This window comes from Gymnogyps californianus, chromosome 2 (assembly GCF_018139145.2).
Source record: "Gymnogyps californianus isolate 813 chromosome 2, ASM1813914v2, whole genome shotgun sequence".
NCBI classification, from domain to species: domain Eukaryota; kingdom Metazoa; phylum Chordata; class Aves; order Accipitriformes; family Cathartidae; genus Gymnogyps; species Gymnogyps californianus.
In genome coordinates, this window is record NC_059472.1 from 118,246,987 (window position 1) to 118,263,831 (window position 16,845).

General features: G+C 35.1%; 1 protein-coding gene across 7 annotated transcripts in view; it reads right to left on the reverse strand.

Moving 5' to 3' along the window:
• The window catches only part of ULK4 (unc-51 like kinase 4), a 254,149-nt gene that overhangs the window by 154,514 nt on the left and 82,790 nt on the right, over positions 1 to 16,845 (reverse strand). For all 7 annotated transcript variants that reach the window (XM_050892383.1, XM_050892382.1, XM_050892386.1 and 4 more), the window contains 5 exons: positions 15,510 to 15,643; positions 11,294 to 11,415; positions 10,910 to 10,966; positions 7,610 to 7,661; positions 7,425 to 7,519 (listed from right to left, as the gene is read on the reverse strand). In XM_050892383.1, coding sequence (XP_050748340.1) covers positions 7,425 to 7,519; positions 7,610 to 7,661; positions 10,910 to 10,966; positions 11,294 to 11,415; positions 15,510 to 15,643 — 460 coding nt within the window. The remainder of the gene's footprint in view (positions 1 to 7,424; positions 7,520 to 7,609; positions 7,662 to 10,909; positions 10,967 to 11,293; positions 11,416 to 15,509; positions 15,644 to 16,845) is intronic.

A 16,845-nucleotide genomic window follows, 5' to 3' on the forward strand; every position in this document is an offset into this window, starting at 1 on the left:
CAATTGTCTGAAGCAACGTAGGGACTCAGAATATTATGAACCACTCGGCAGCAGCATTGACTCAGACTGATACCAATTAAGATGGCAGTATACAGCAGTACGATGCAACTTCAATCTCTAAAACTTCAAATCTTTCACTTTCATCTAGTATTAACAGTAGTCTTTCCACATTAGCGAATGTAGTTAAAGCCAGTCGTAAGTCTTTTCTAAGATAAATATATAAACTGAAAGAGGGTAGATTTAGATTAGATATTAGGAAGAAATTCTTTACTGTGAGGGTGGTGAGGCACTGGAACAGGTTGCCCAGAGAGGTTGTGGATGCCCCCTCCCTGAAGTGTCCAAGGTCAGGCCAGACAGGGCTTTGAGCAACCTGATCTAGTGGAAAGTATCCCTGCCCATGGCAGAGGGGTTGGAACTAGATGATCTTTAAGGTCCCTTCCAACCCAAAACATTCTATGATTCTATATTTTAAACTCTCCTTGTAAAGACTATTTAAGTCTTAAATAATTGTAGTAGCTTTTCCTGACTTTTTTCTAACACAAACCTCAATTTTGGCAAACAAACTGTTTAGAATGGAATTCTCCATAGCAGGTGTTTGCCTCATGTCAGTTCGGTGTGGTGGGGAGATCAACTAAATGAAGCGCTAATCCTATGGAAAATTATTTTGTGATGCAAGAGCATACCAAAATGCACATGCTGAAGGGAGAAGCAAGTACTAAATTGCACATGAACCTTAAATCAGATACCTCCTAACTCTGCAACCCTCATCTTCTCTCCATGCCATTTGGGTCACTGTTTTTTACTAATGTGTACGCAAATTTGTAAACAAGATATGAACTAAGCAAGTAATTATTGAGGTGAAATAAACTTAAGTGTAATAGTACATAAAATATTTTTAATAAATTCACCAGTGAATTGCACAAGTTTCTGTAAGTTACGTATACAGAAGTGTGGTATTAGTATTTTGGCATTTTCTAGAGGGATTGAAACAAAATAGAAGAATATTTAAACAAGGATTCATTTTTTCTTCTTTTAAATGACTGCTGACATCTGCATGGACTCAAATCTCCATATATGCATGAAGGTAGTCAGATATTTTTCTTGTCTCAGTCTTTATCACTAAGATTGCTTACAAAAAAAAGTGGGAAATATTCTTGTTTAAGCCTAAACAGACTAGATAGTTTGAATATGATCATAGCTATATCTGGGTTTCTACCATCTTCTAAATAGCCTGATACCCAGTTCATGATAAACCCCTAACTGCACAAAGCCACTATTGTAAAATTTTGTAGTGATGGCATTCAAAGGCTATGCTGCCACAACTGTGCTGTTACCAGTACCCAAAATAGCAATGAAATACTAGAAACTTCCATACACACTACATTCACATCTCCCAGCTATAATACATATGTACAGGACCAAACAAAAATGTAGCTCTAACCTGGTAATCCTGTTTCTGCAATTGGGAAGGAGCAGAAAAAGAGTAGGAGAAATAGACCAAGCATGAAGTACAACTCTAGTTTCTAGTAAAGTAACTCTAAAGAAACTTCCTAAGCTGATGCTGTATCTGCATTTTTGCATTTAATAAAGCTTACTAGCCTGTCCTCCCATATATTTGTCCAATTCTATCTTAAATGTATTTATACCTTTAGCATGTGCAATACCTACAGCACTGAATTCCACACTTCTATTATGCCTTATGAAAAAGCACTCCCTTTATTTTAAAGCAGCTAACTTGATACCCACTTATTTTATTAAAAACATGAATAATTATTTCCAATTCATCTTTCCCATGCCATTCATAATTCTATACTTTCAAGTCTCTGTTTCCAAGCTGAAGTTCTTATCTACTCAGTCCCTCCTTGCATCATTGAGCTGTACTTTTTCTTGTTAAGTTTCATTCCCTTTGAGAGTGAATGACCACAACTGTATTCAGTATTCAAGCCTTGAGGGCACTACGGACTTACCATGGCATAGTGATGTCTTCTGCTTTTTCGTCTGATTTTTTTACCAGTCGTTACTAATAATCTAGTTGTCTTTCTGATTACTGCTGAGTATAAAGCTATAATTTTCATAGAAAAATGATGCTAAAAGATCTCCAGGATAGTTACAAGTAGTTTAGAGCCTGACACTGCATATGTATAGTTGGAATGATTTTCCCCATGTGCTTCACTTGACATTTATCAGTATTGAATTGCATGTCATTTTATTGTCCTTCCACTCAATATCTTGAAACCTTCTGCAACTCTTCTGTCAGTTTTAATTTTCACTACCGTGAAAAATTTGGTGTCATCAGTCAGTTCTGTCACCTCCCTATTCATTCCCTTTTCTGAATTAGTTATAAATAGCACATGTTGCAACACAGATCTTTATAAGGTACTATTCTTAATATACCTAAATTTTTAAAAACTGATCTCTATTCTCTACTTAGTAAATTTTAACTAGTTAGAAGAAGTTGATCTGTCAGAGGGTAAGAGGAAGGGCCACTGACAGATTTGAAGTCTTTGGTGCATGACTTTGTCAAAAACTTTTTGGAAATCCAAGTATACCATCCAAAACCAGAACATCTGTCTCCATAACATTCACTGATTTCTGCAAGGAAAACTACTAGTGAGGTATGAGCACCCAGCAAAAGCCGTACTCACTTTTCTACAGTATTTTATTACTTACAAAAATCAGACCTCTTGAAAACAAGGCACAATTTTTACAGAAATTCTTCTGCAAAGTCTGTATGTTACTTTAACCCTCAAAAGAGAGAGAGAGACAAGCCACAGTTTCAGAGTAAAGTATTCACCAGCTAGTAGGACGGGCTCGAAAGAGAAAACTGTAATTTCAGTCCTTCTGTGCTTGCCTCCACTGTTCAGGAGACGTCAGACACAAGGCCTGCACCCTAAATAACATTTGGTGTTACACTGGGTGAACAGCCTTAAAGCCTGGTCCAGTAGCATTTGTGAACCATACTGTTCTCAAGTGAAAATCAGACCCTGGAATTAAACTTACATAAAGAAACTACACTATCCATTCCATGCAGCTATCATATCCAAACTCGCAAGTGACTAAGCCCATTACTTTACTTCCAGAGATTTTTCTAGAAGTATCTGGTTCTTTTCAGTGTGCATATGTTCAACTTACAACTACTGACAAATATCTTCTCCTTATCCACTATTCAAAGCAGAATGTACCAAAGCAAAGACCATCCAGCTCCCAAACCCTTTTTTTCCAGTCACGTGTAAGATCCACAACATCCAACATCACCTTGACATCTATGCTCATTAAAATTCCACATATAAAGTTATTGCTGAAAGTGACCATGGAAGTAAGATCATGCTGCCTTCAAATTTCTTAAAGCATTTGCTGGAGGCACAGCATCCTCCTCAATGTTTTAATATTGCCAGTAATCTCTCAGAATGTAATAGAAAAAATAATCTAATGCATGTTAGAATGAATTGAGAAGGATGACATTTCTGTAATTTTTTTTGAAAAGTCTTCAGAACTTCAGAATCTTCATTGAGGTTTTTTTTTTTTTTCTTATTTCTGAAAAGAGACAGCACTGATTGACTGACTCAATATGTCAATTACTACAGAACTGCTTTCACAAAAAAGTCTCATTTCATGTGGATTAGCTTAATGGACAGAAAGCCACATGGGGTGTAGAATTTCAATCTACTTGAAACAGAAAAGTGAAGAAATGCTGTACAATATGTTCATATAGTCATACCCTACACTGACAAAATTAAGGTGTCAGTGGTTAGATCAGAACAGCCTGTGGATGAAGAACACCACTGATGCTGAATCAAGACTAAGATGAGCAGAAAAAAGCACTTGCAGAAGTTTCTAACCCTTGTGTTGCCATCTTTGGTGAAAATAGTAACTCTTATATTGTCAACCAGTAGATTTCCATGTCATACTGCTTTTCCCTTGACTTCCCATCAAGCAACTCATCATGTTCAGGGTGCTTTTATTTTAGCCTGATTTTTAAAAATAAGTTTTAAAACCTTGAGGAGGAGAATCACTGCTGACAACTTTTGCCTCAATCAGAGAAGAACTTTCATGCTTCAAGTAAAAGATCATCTCTGCAGTATACAGATCATTTTTGGGAGCTAGTTAGAGTATAGAAAGGACTCCTACAGGAACTGCCTGCCATCATGAACCTCATCACTGCTCAAAGTGCTCTGAATTAGCACACGTCCTTTTTTCAGGCAAATAAATATATTTAACAGAGAAAAGAAAAATGCAAATGATACAGTCAGCAAAGAATTCTTCCAGTTAATTATATCTAAACCTTTACCAAAATTTGAAAATAAATATTATTGTAACACTTCTTATCTGAATTTAATAAATATTTTTCCATTTTAGGTACATTGAGGAAACAGGTAGTTGGACTTGTGTCAGTTTAAGAAACCGGGGTTTATGTTCCACTCCAGTCTATAGAGACTCTTCTTGATGGCCTTCATCATCATATTTGTGTACCTGAAAATCTACAGTTTTGTCAAAATTTGCCGAGTCATGCTTACTGTTAGTCTTTACTTTATATCTTCTAAAAATGCACACAACTGCATGCAAAATGAAATTACTGCTCACTACTGGCTTTCATTTGAGCACTTTCAATTAATTTCCCTTGACTTTATCACACTTAGCAATATATAATACAGTCAGTCCCCACAGAAATGAATCTCCTTAATAACTGACTTCAGGTTGATGGTAATCAGAAATTTGATCACAAAAAAATCAATTTCTTCAATTTTCTTTGTTCAAGGTACGAATGCAAAGGCAAGTCAAACATGAACTAAAACCCAGAACAAGCAATTCTTTTCTTCTCAAAGTAGAAAAGAACCTGAAATGTTGCTCTTAAATTCCTATTAACTTACACAATTTCCTTTGCAGCTAAACTAAAATCAGAACTGAACTGAAAAATTTACTGGTTCTGCTTGCTTAATATAACCTCACTTCTTATTAAATTCACTAAACTTTATTAGAGATGCATTTAATTTCTGATTAGAGACTTCAAAGCAATGTCACAGTTGTAGCAGACAAAATGCATCCTCTAAAGAAGGTTTTGGCCTTCCCCCTGCCCCCTCCATAAAACACTGTTTGTAACCAACTTTGTCTAAATGAGCAATCCAAGCTTCAGAGATCAGCCTAGGATACATGCTTCTCTCCAGTAAAAGAGTTTCCTATTAACCACTGTTATACATAAATATTGATCTGGAAGCTCAAACATGTCTTGCTTCAACTTTTTAAAAAAGCACCAAGTTCCGCTGGGTGCTGGCATTTATATTCATAGATTCCAGTCATGCTCAGCGAGCAGCAATTAGAAGATATCCCTTGAGTAAAAGCAATTCTAAAAATATTCTGTATGCATCATAGAAGATGAAGTACCACTTTCCTCTAAAGTAATGTATGCTGTACATTCAAGTATAATTAGCACACTAGACTTTGTAAATAGTATTAAACTAATTACTGTTTGCACCACTAGTGGCAGATGCGGTTAGAGATTATTAATTACAGTGGACAATTTCTTGAATTTAACATACCAAATACAAGGCAATTTATCCACTTTATTTTGTGTCTGAATGGCTATTTGCTGAGTGTCAGGAGGGCTCTTTTAAATTAGGAAGAACTGTTACTTATGGAAATGAGTGAAATAATAGATTTTCTTTTCTCAAAAAAATAAAAAGCTGTTCATTCATTGACAAGGATATAATTATTTTTAGTTAATAAATTTCAATATATACCTATTCTAAATCAGGGAAACTATTCTACAAAAGTGGTATGTGTCATAAATTTACAAGCATTGGACAGGCAGGAAGTTTTATCTCTAGCTACATAAGGTAAACTGATGTGCTGAAATGGATTTTAAATAAACATCTAAAACTTGCAACATGTGTGATGAAGTAAACTGTACCCCAGAAATTTAGATACTTAAATAAATCACCTACTGCTAGCCAGGGGTTACTTAAAAGAGAGCGGGATAGTCATTCCCTGGCTTCAATAGAATGTTTTGCTGAATGTGGGGATGGGAGCAGGGGAAGAAGAGTTGTAAAGGGGAGCTATCTCCTTGGTGCTATTTTTTCAGGGAAAAAAACCCCAGACCATTGATGTTTAAACAGCTAGGGGAATTTTATTTAATGTGCTGACACAAGGTATTGCAATTTCAGTAAATGTTGACGGACCTCCATAAAAAATGGTACATATTTCTGTCAATATGAGACACACTGATAACCCACAGAAGTAAAACAATTATTTTTAAAAACTGAGGTGATTCTAGAATTATACAGTCATAATACAGTGACTTACAGGCTGACAGGCATGTAGGGAGATATCAATAGGCATTCATACCTCACCTACATTTACATTTCTTTTCTAGAACATCGTTTGCCATATTAAAGTAAATCGAACTGTTCAGTTCTATACTATTTCCCCTCTGACTATTAATTGGTTAGATTTTTGTGCATAAGGACCATTCTCTTGAACACCACTCTTTTGTAAGCATTAATGAAAATAAACATTAAACTTACTTAAATTCCAATTTATATTTTTGATTAATTTTACTGTTTTCATTTATTAAGACTTTATAATCTAAATACTCAACTAACACACACACCAAATAGGATTCAACTTGTAAAAACACTTAATTTCTAAGATCACTCATTCTTATCTAGCACAATCCCTAAGATCACTCATTCCTATGTATTACAATTTGCTAATGCCTTTCTTAAGTGCTTACAATTTGTCAAACACTGATTGAAACATTCTGACCTACTGATTTACTGACAACTGTGTCACAATGTAATTGTTCTGGCTTCAGCTAGCTTAGCCCACAGTAAATCATTTAACCAAAAACTTCAAAGAAAACAAATCTTAGTGATGTAAGAAGCTTACAGTATGTGGGTTTGGTAATTGTAATGCAATTTTTATTAAGCAACCTGTTATACTTAAACAAAACAAAAAAACCCCACCATAACTGCTGTTGTTAATCTCATTAGGAAGAGTATTGATGGAATGGGATCTTCAGCCCTCAGAAGTGGTCTTTCCAAGCTATGTTAAAAGCATAATGAACAAATAGAGTGGTGAAATTTTCACTAATATACAGCAACGTACTTGCTTTGAGGCTGAAGAAAGACTCATAGAATCAAGTGTTACATTTACATGAAAATCATTTTAAGAACTGCTATTTCTAAACTTTAAGCCCTTCTCATTCTCCCTCTAACTTTTCAACTAAATATAGTAAACTGAGTCTGAATGCCTTGCTGCTTCTTTGAAAATTAAATCTCTCTATAAACAATAAGGATTTTTTCTGTCAAATAGAACCATGATACATTTTAAGCCATATTTTAAACAGTTTCTAAATATTCAAAACATTCTATTTATCAATGGAATTAGGCCAATTAGCCTGTAACTATTTAATTTGTTGCCAGACTTACGGTCAAGCGATGGACTATCAACAAGACAGGATGCTGTGTTACTGCTTCAAAGGCTGATAAAGTAGTCTTAATCAATTCTTCTGATGCAGCTTGCCCTATTGGTAAAAATCATCATATTTCTTTATAAAATGCAACAGTTATAATGTCTGCATATAAAAGTACTGCAATATCATAGGTTACCTTACCTATTGCTCCATCCAAGTTTGTTTCTCCTGAATCTATCGATCTGATAAAATTCTACAGAAGAAGCAGCATTTATGTTAAAACACTTTAGAAACAAAAATTAAGAAGCATAATCGCTGAATAATTACAACGTGAAATTCTTTAAGGGACTGTGTAAATACAAAATGTTAATGCACCTACATTAGGAAACACTGTCATAATAATTAAGATACGAAAGACTGAAAGCATTAATGATCTAGCTGTTATAACATAATTTTGCAAGTCTGTAATGCTGCTGGACACTTAAACGTAGAGTACAGTAAGAACTATTACTCTGACTAATGTCAGGAATGATAACATTTCCAGCTAAACAGACAGTAATTAAATGTCTTCATTGTTAACAGAAAACTGTAATTTCTTAGAAGACTTTGAATTACCTTGGACATAGCTATGGTAAAATAACTCACTAAAAAGACCAAAGACCCTCCAGAAAATGCAATTTTCTGTTATTTGTACGATCTTTTTGATCTCCATGCATACTACACACACTATCGATACAGTTACACACAGAAGAATATACAAAAATGCATAACCTTCTATTAAAAAATGACCTAAATTAGTCACCATTTTGAGGAGCAGGGACAATGAAATGTTAATAATATGGGTTAAGTAAATGTTGTACATTTAGATCCATTATTCTTTTGCCTTTTAATCTTGATTTTATTCTTTTGCTTTCACTTGTATGCATAGCTGTTTATTTCACAGGGGATGCAAAAGACGTTATTAACATTTGCTAAAGAACGAAAAATTCTCAGCAGAATTTATAGTATGCTCTTTTTTACTAATGCAGTATAATACATGGAGCATTTACCTTGGATAACATCTTTCTCATTTTCAATTTGCACACATCTATTTATTTATATGATGTAAAGCATTAAGAAAATGACGTTTGTTTTATATTTCACTATCAATTAATTTGTTTTATTATATATTAAATTGGCAGAAATGTCTACACGGGTTATCTTTTTCTCAGTATGTAAGAAACATCTGAAGGATTCTTCTCTAATTAAAAATACAGTTAGAAACTAATTATATATTTCATAATTTAAATGCATCTCAGAGGCAGTCATAAAAAACAACTGCTTCTATAAAAAAACTAGTTATTTATATTCCTGATCGTTTGAAGAAAATTACTAGTTATTATCTAATTAACTTGCTTTGGAAGAGAGTAGATTATTTTGTTTGCTCATTTAAGACAGTTTCACACCTAACCATAGTCTCAAGACCAATTTGGAAAAATCAACATAGTTGGTGCAAAAATTTTTCTGGCTACTAATGCTTATTTCCTTAATTTTATACTAGAAACACAAGAAGAAGATCTATTCATTAAAAAAACCACCAACTTTCTGGGGTTTTTCAAGCAACGGAGAGGAATGGTGTGTGTATTCCTCTACGGATGAGTCTGTGCCCTATGCACTCCACTAGGAGCCTACTATTAGCTGTGCCTTTGGGGCAGAGCGTGTCCTCCATGTATTTCTATTCACAGCTGAAAACATGAAAGGACTGTCCTGACTCCCTCTCAGTTTCTTTGCACAACACTACTGAAAATTACAGTGATGATGGAAATAACTTCAAAGCAACGAGAAAAAAAAAATTCTCAATGAACAACAGTTACAGGAAAATAACTACTCTTTTCCTTCCAGATACCAAGCACACATCTTTCAACTCCTAATCATTTCTTATTGTTAAGAGTAAGATTTTTTTAATAAATCAGGGGGAAAAAAAAAAAAAACCAACCCCCAAAACCCCCCAAAAAACTGAAAGACTGACTTGCTAAAGTCTTAGAGGCCTCAATTATATCACAGTACTTTGAAAAAGTACAAGCTGATGATCAAATGTCCCTTTATAGATGCCAGTGGGAACACTGCTAAACACAAAATTCCAGAGTAGACTGTTGCCTGGTAGAATGGATAGTTACACTTCCAGAATTAATTATATTAGTCATATCATAACACATAAATGTTACATAAAATGGATTCAAATTTGATATTCAATTTTCAGATATACTATTTCCCCTCCCTTTTTCATGCGTAAATTGAAATAGTATATGTAAGTTCCTGAATTGCCTTGTTCGATGGAGACAGAAGGACAAGATGCAGGAAATACTCAGTAAAGTAATCTCCTCCTTGATCTGCGAGGAAAGCTGGGCTAGTATAACTAGCCTGACTTCCTCAGTCAGTAGTTCAAGCAAGCTGGATTAACATCAAAAGAAAACTTACACTGTACCTGGTCTGCTGTACCTATACTGTTGACAGAAGAATTTCACCTTCTAGAAGGTTGATCCAAAACCATTAATAAATCTACTGCCTAGTTACAAATGCTTCAAAGAGATAAAAAGCTTTGTAATTCAACATCTACAGTTTTAATTTTTTTTTATTCATTCTAATGCTAATTTTTATACAAATATTTTAGTAGAGCTAAATTAAACCTGCATTTTCTTGGAATCAAGAGTCAAAGCAGAAAGAGAAGTTAATCTGAATGGTAAACTTTAATTTAGCTGCTTGTGGTGAAGCATTTCTTCATGCTATTGTGGAAGTAAATACCTAGTTGTCATTTATGAACCCATGTACTTAAAAGTATTTACTTAACTCTGATATGCAACTTTAGAATATGCTTTTTTCTCATTTAGCAGAAACAACTGTTTTCATATGAGGAAGTTACATTACAACAGTACTACTTCATTTTGCTATGCTATCCTATTGCAGAGTTAAAAAGTTCATTTTCTATTGCTAATGTCATAAATAGGTTGTAGATGTTAACATGAGACAAATATCTTGGCTCTGTAGCTTATAATACTCAGCTTTTCATCAAATAAATGCAGTGTAAAAGTACTGGCAAGAAGGTGGTGACAAAAGGAAAGAATACCTTAAATATAGATTAGATTAAAATTTATCTTTCATTTCTACTTATAAAATACTAGTGTAAAATTCTAGAAAGAATATTCTGTGTAATTTAGAGCTAAACTTTTCTACCCTAAAATAAGGCACGCAGGCAATTCTCAGTTTATCAGACACGTGCAGAGTTTCTCTATACTTGAACACAGGATAGTGTATTTTCCCTTTGATCCAACAGATTACTACAGAAAATATTTTCTGCTAATATATAAACTTTTGATATAATCAAAGCTTAAATTTTATATTCAGAATAAAGTTCTCTCTCCAATTTATAAATTTAATGTAATTTTATCACATTAAAATAATTCCCAAAATTTTATGCATATGTATATGTTGTAAACAAGAGTTAACACAGATGGTTATACTCACAAGTAAGGTCCCATAGTTGAAAAGAAACTCCTCTGTGACTATCTGGGGACGAAATACCTATTTGAATTTAGCAAAAGTTGAAAAAATTACATTAAATGCATATCTTATGACCAGAAAAAGTAAAACATGTATTTCACAGCCACGTTAAAAAAAAAAGGACAAAATATGTATTTGCTTCTATCATTAGAGTTGTCTTACAATGTGCAAAAATAAGGCTTACATCTTTAATGCTGTTACATAGCTGGAATACTCATCAACGTATCTACACATTAATAAAAGTTCTATTTTATCCATTGTGATCACAATCAGCAGAAATTAGATTTTGGGAAACTGCAAGATTTTGCCCTCTGTTTAAAAATTTTTTGGGGAAAAAAAAAAATCTACCTGGGATGTCACAAGATGAAGTACTACAGGCATCATAGGAAGGCACATTTTCAGCTGTTTGGCCTGAATTGTTGATGGGTGTTTACGTCCAGAGACGTTAGTTAAGGCAGTGAGAATGTCACCTACAGAAAACAACATTTCAGACTGATCTAACATAATTGCTTTACTAAACAACAGCAAATGACATATAAAACATCTCTATTCCAGTATCCTCTGTTCAATCCCGTCTTCTCCCTCCTGCTGAAAGTAGTGTTCATGTGACTGCATGATAAATCAGGCCGATCCAGCACTTTTCTTTCCTAGCTCAGCAATCAGCCAGGCCAATTTCCTGCTCTGGCTACAGGAACAGGTGCGCAAATGTGACCTCTGGCAAAATGGTGAGGATAGAAATACAATGCAGGCGTAGAAGCAAAAATGAAATTACCCCTCTTGGCGGGGTAGACTTATACTGGCTTTAGGTGGCTACATAGGCATGGAATTATACTCTTGAAATTCTATGGATGCAATTCTATTTCCAGTGAAATAAAAAGCAAGATTCTCATGACTTCCAGCTGACCAAGAGCTGAATTCACCATGATTAGTGGGCGACATAATGCTCAAGCAGTATGTTTTTCCTGCAGCATAGTACCACTGGAAGAAAGAAACAAACATCCTCCCCGCTCCCCCCCCTCCAAGATCCCTCCACCAGCCATGCACATACACATTCTCATACACAAGTTTAATAATGACGCAAGTGACCTAAAGCAACAGGAATTCTCACGTTCTCATAAAAGAGGTAGCAGCAGGTCAATGAGAGAACTCAGTTGCCTCCACAACAAACCCCAGATACAATAATGTGGGAACAAAATTTTAATGGCAATAGTGAAAATTATACTTCAAACTTAGAAGAGACATATAAAAATCAAGGAACATTATGCTAAATTTGTGTTACAGTAACTATTGTCTCAGAAAAGCAAGACGTCTTCTACATAGGGTAAAGAACAGAAGTAGCATGAGAAAAGTCACAGCTTGTATGCAAAGAAGGAAAATTCTGTCTCTATAGCCTGAAAATATTGAAAGCCAAATCCCATCTTGAAAGAACGCTTCCTATATTTTTTTCCCCTCACAAGAGAGCTTCACAAAACTGTAAAAGGGAAATCACATAGACATCAAACAAGTGAAGGACAGGATTCGGTATTTTATGCAATTTTCATGCCAGAAAAGGCCCCTCCTTTCAGAGTAAGTCACACAGTTTATTCATGTTGAATAATACCAATGCTTTTCTTCTGCTCCCATGGAGTTCAATTTTCAACATAAGCAGAAATGACAGAGGCTGGCACTAAAGTAGGCTGTAAAAATACCTAACCTTAAAGATTTGACTCGTTCTATAATGCACTGCTCAAGAAAAAGAAAGCGTTGCCTAAAACTCTCCAAATAAATAAACCAAAATATTATTTTTTCATCAACACATTTTTGTTTTGAATTCCTCACAATACTGTAATTCAACAAGACCTCTCTGTGGTTAGCAGTAAGTAATTTACTGAACAATCTAATCTATGTTTTAAGGCCTATATAATCATCCCATTTGCCAATTTTGCAGTCGATAAGTAGATAGATATGGTTACTTTAATTTTTAGCATGATCTAAGCAATTTATATCTACTTCCTAGAAATAAGTTAATTATAAATGCAGAAATAAAATTACTTTCTTACCTACAACTGAAAACTTTTAAAATTATCCACAAGATTAACAATTTATTTCATTTGTTTAAATGTATCTTTAAGGCCAATTTCTACAACTTGTTAATCTATTTGGTTTATAGCTACATCTGGTGGAAGAAGATGGGATCAGTAAGGAGCTTACATAAATGCATATTAAAAAAGCCAGCTAGGATTAATTCTAAATCAACAGTTAAACTGCTTTTAACTATTCCAGTTTGCAAATCTGGGTTTTTTTTCTTAGGAGCTCCTAGCTTTTACCTCCTAAAGCAGAACATGTTCCTTCGTCATACTCATAGCAATAAAAAGCCTTCTGACAAATGTGGACAAATATGGACAGATAGCTTAATCTTAATAAAAACATTCAACATACAAATCTAGCTTGGAAAGGAAAACAAAGTGTAAAAATTATGCTTGATATATCAGTTGTCAACAATGCATTGAAATTGTACATCAGTAGTAAAAAACCCCAGCAGAATACATGTTAAAGCAACTGACATATTATGTACTGTAATGATAGTAATTATATATTTGATGCATAGTACTTTCAGGTTCTGAGGAAGTATCAGGGCCTACTATATTAGTTGCATATAGTACATACAGATAGTAGGAGGTGAATTTCTGCCTCAAACATTTATAGTCTGAGACTTCTAAATCCTGAAATAGAGCCAATATGCAAACATGATATTTAGTTAGAAAAAAGGGATCGGGTATTTGCAGTAGAGCAAAAATTTGCATTGTCATAGGAAGCAAAGTTTCTTTTAAAATAGCAGCATGACATTTAGGTCTACTGACCTTTGCAGTGCTACCATTTCATTTTCAATATTCTAGTGATAATGTAGAGAAGATGAAAAATACATCAGGTATCATTTCCTCAGAAAATAATTTTATGAAAAAAAAGTTTTATCATTTAATGACAAAGCATACACAAGTAGGGTTGGTTTTGCTCCCTTTCTTTTCTTGAATACTCACAGCATTTCCTTCCTTGTCTTCCTGTTTAGCTTTCTTACTCTTCTGTGGGTGATCTCACCCGCCAGAAGTTTTAATAAGAATTTTAATGATGATTCAGACTGGCCACACCAATCTCATACCTTCTCCTTCCTTCCTTCTTGTCTCCTTCTTCCTCCCTTCTCCCTCTTTCCTTCCCTCCCCCTCTCATTCTCCATCCCTTCTCCCTCTCTGCCTTTCCCTTCTCCTCCCCCTCCTCTTTCCTTCTTTCTTCCTGCCCTCCTCTCTTCCCTTCCTCTCTCCCCCTCCTCCCACTTCGCTTCCTCCTTCTTGCCTTTCCTCTCTAACTCCCTTCCTTCCCTTCCCTTCTTTCCTTTCTTCCTTCACTCACTCCTAATTAACTTTTTCAAATAAAAACCTCATCTTTCCTCATATAACATATAGCACAGCTTATTCCAGGAAAGACAATCCCACTATTCTTACTCATCTAGGGTAAATTCTGTGACGTTTCTTTTATTCAATATCAACCCGATGTTCAAATCTCACCAACAGATCCTCCTTCGTTTTCCAAGATTTTTATCTATTACTTTTGTACAAATGGCCAAAATTCTCATCCTGTTCCATCACCTTGACTGACTCCCCAGACTCTCGAACTGATTTCTTTGTACTCCAGTTTCTTCTCTGGTTGCCCAATGAGTCCAAATTATGCCCTGCAATTTGCAGGTTTTGTTCTATTTGCACGCAGCCCTTTCACTGTTCCTTCTGCAAGTCCCCTCTTCCCCAGTACCTCATCCCACTATGACAAGTTTGAGCATATTCAATGATGACAGGACTTCAGCTGCTATACCCAAGCAAATTTCTGTTTCAACATATACAAATAGCGCAAAGTTCAAAGTAGCTTTTTATCATTCCAAAGGCTCACATACTAGTGAAATTTGAGCAGATATTCACAAAATTGTCCAAACGCATATCCTTGGCACAAAAGCTACTTTGCTGAAACTTCAAGTCCTTATTCCTAAGTATAACGGATGAGCTGAGGTAGCACTGATGTTCTCTCAGAGAAAATCTTTCCATCTTTTCTTATGCATGAGCAAATCTGTTTCAGACATCTAAAACAACTGAAGTATCTAGGCTGAAATTTTCCAGAAAAATTGCCTGAAGCAAATACTCAACATATAAGTTTCAGTGTAAGTGATTAACACGTTCTCACAGATAGGCCCTGTTGCATCTCTCCTAGCTCTGTGCTTTATCAGGCAAATTTGCTCTTAGGTTTTTCAATGTTTGGAATATCTTTAGAACATTGATAAAACTTCTTGTACATTTGGACCTCATTCCTGACTGAGTTGATGGGGCTTACCATTCAACAAATACAAAACATTAATATAGGAAATCATGCATTCCAACACAAAATATATGGCCATGACATAACTAAAAAACTTCATGAAGCTGACATCATACAAACTTTACGTAATCAGACAATACAGTCTTTCCACCTGTATATGTAAGGAGATATTTGTTTCTCGAGGGAGTAAACAAAGGTAAGATTTGTTCAGTTAACCAACTGAATTTACCTAGAATTCCTGGCAGCTCCCGTACAATGTGATAGATGAGAAGATCCAGGCATTTTGACAGATATTCACTGCCACCTTGCTGCTCTTTTCCTGGCGTCGTCTTTCTGCCGTCTCTTTCAATATACATCACGAGTCTACATTTAAGCAAGTGCAAAACATTACGTCTCATAACAAAAAAATGACACTATATCTCAAAAATTCTACTGAACCAGACATTTCTAGTATCTATGGTTACGATCAAGATGATACATTAGCTTTGGCTCTGTAATTTTGTTGAAATTTTAGGCTTTCCCTTTCAAATAAGTCAATTTTAAAAATAACACAAATGACTGAGTCAATGTCGCGGTTTAACCCCAGCCAGCAACTAAGCACCACGCAGCCTTTTCCTCCTCCCCCCTCCCAGTGGGGTGAGGAGGAGGAAAGGAAAAAAAAAGTAAAACTCGTGGGTTGAGATAAGAACAGTTTAATAACTAAAGTAAAATATAATACTAACAATAGTAATAATGAAATATAATAATAATAACAGTAATGAAAAGGAATATAACAAAAAAAAGGAGGGGGGGGGGGGCGGGGAAACAGTGATGCACAATGCAATTGCTCACCAGCCGCTGACGGATGCCCCAGCAGCAATCCGCGCCTCCCAGCCAACTCCCCCCTCTTTCTCTACTGGGCATGACGTTCCATGGTATGGAATAGCCCTTTGGCTAGTTGGGGTCAGCTACCCCGCTATGTTCCCTCCCAGCTTCTTGTACACCTGCTTGCTAGCAGAGCATGGGAAACTGAAAAGTCCTTGGCTTAAGATAAGCAGTACTTAGTGACAACTAAAACATCAGTGTGTTATCAACATCATTCTCACACTAAATCCAAACCACAGCACTATACCAGCTACTAGGAAGAGAGTTAACTCTCTCCCAGACGAAACCAGGACAGTCAAGGATCAAGAGGAAAGAAATCCTTAAGCTACTGTAAGTTAAGTGCAACTCTACTAGTTTAAATGACTATATTATGCTAACATAAGGAGTGAATCCCTCTGCATATTTAGAGAGACTAATTTTAAAATCCATTTTATTTTGAAATATATGACCAATATGTGCAATATGAGCAAAAGACCAGACATTCATTTTCAACATGTGAGAATTCCAAAAGCAAGAATAATTTAAGTCAATGTAACAAGAGATCAATCCTTCAGTCAAGAAAAATCATGCTACATAAATCATACTACAGCCTGTCAAAACGTTAGCACTAGTTAGAATGGCTACATTGAAAGGATAAAAGTCCAAACTAGCCTTACATCCTTTATCTAGAAATCTGGTGTTCAAGATTTCTGAAGACAAAC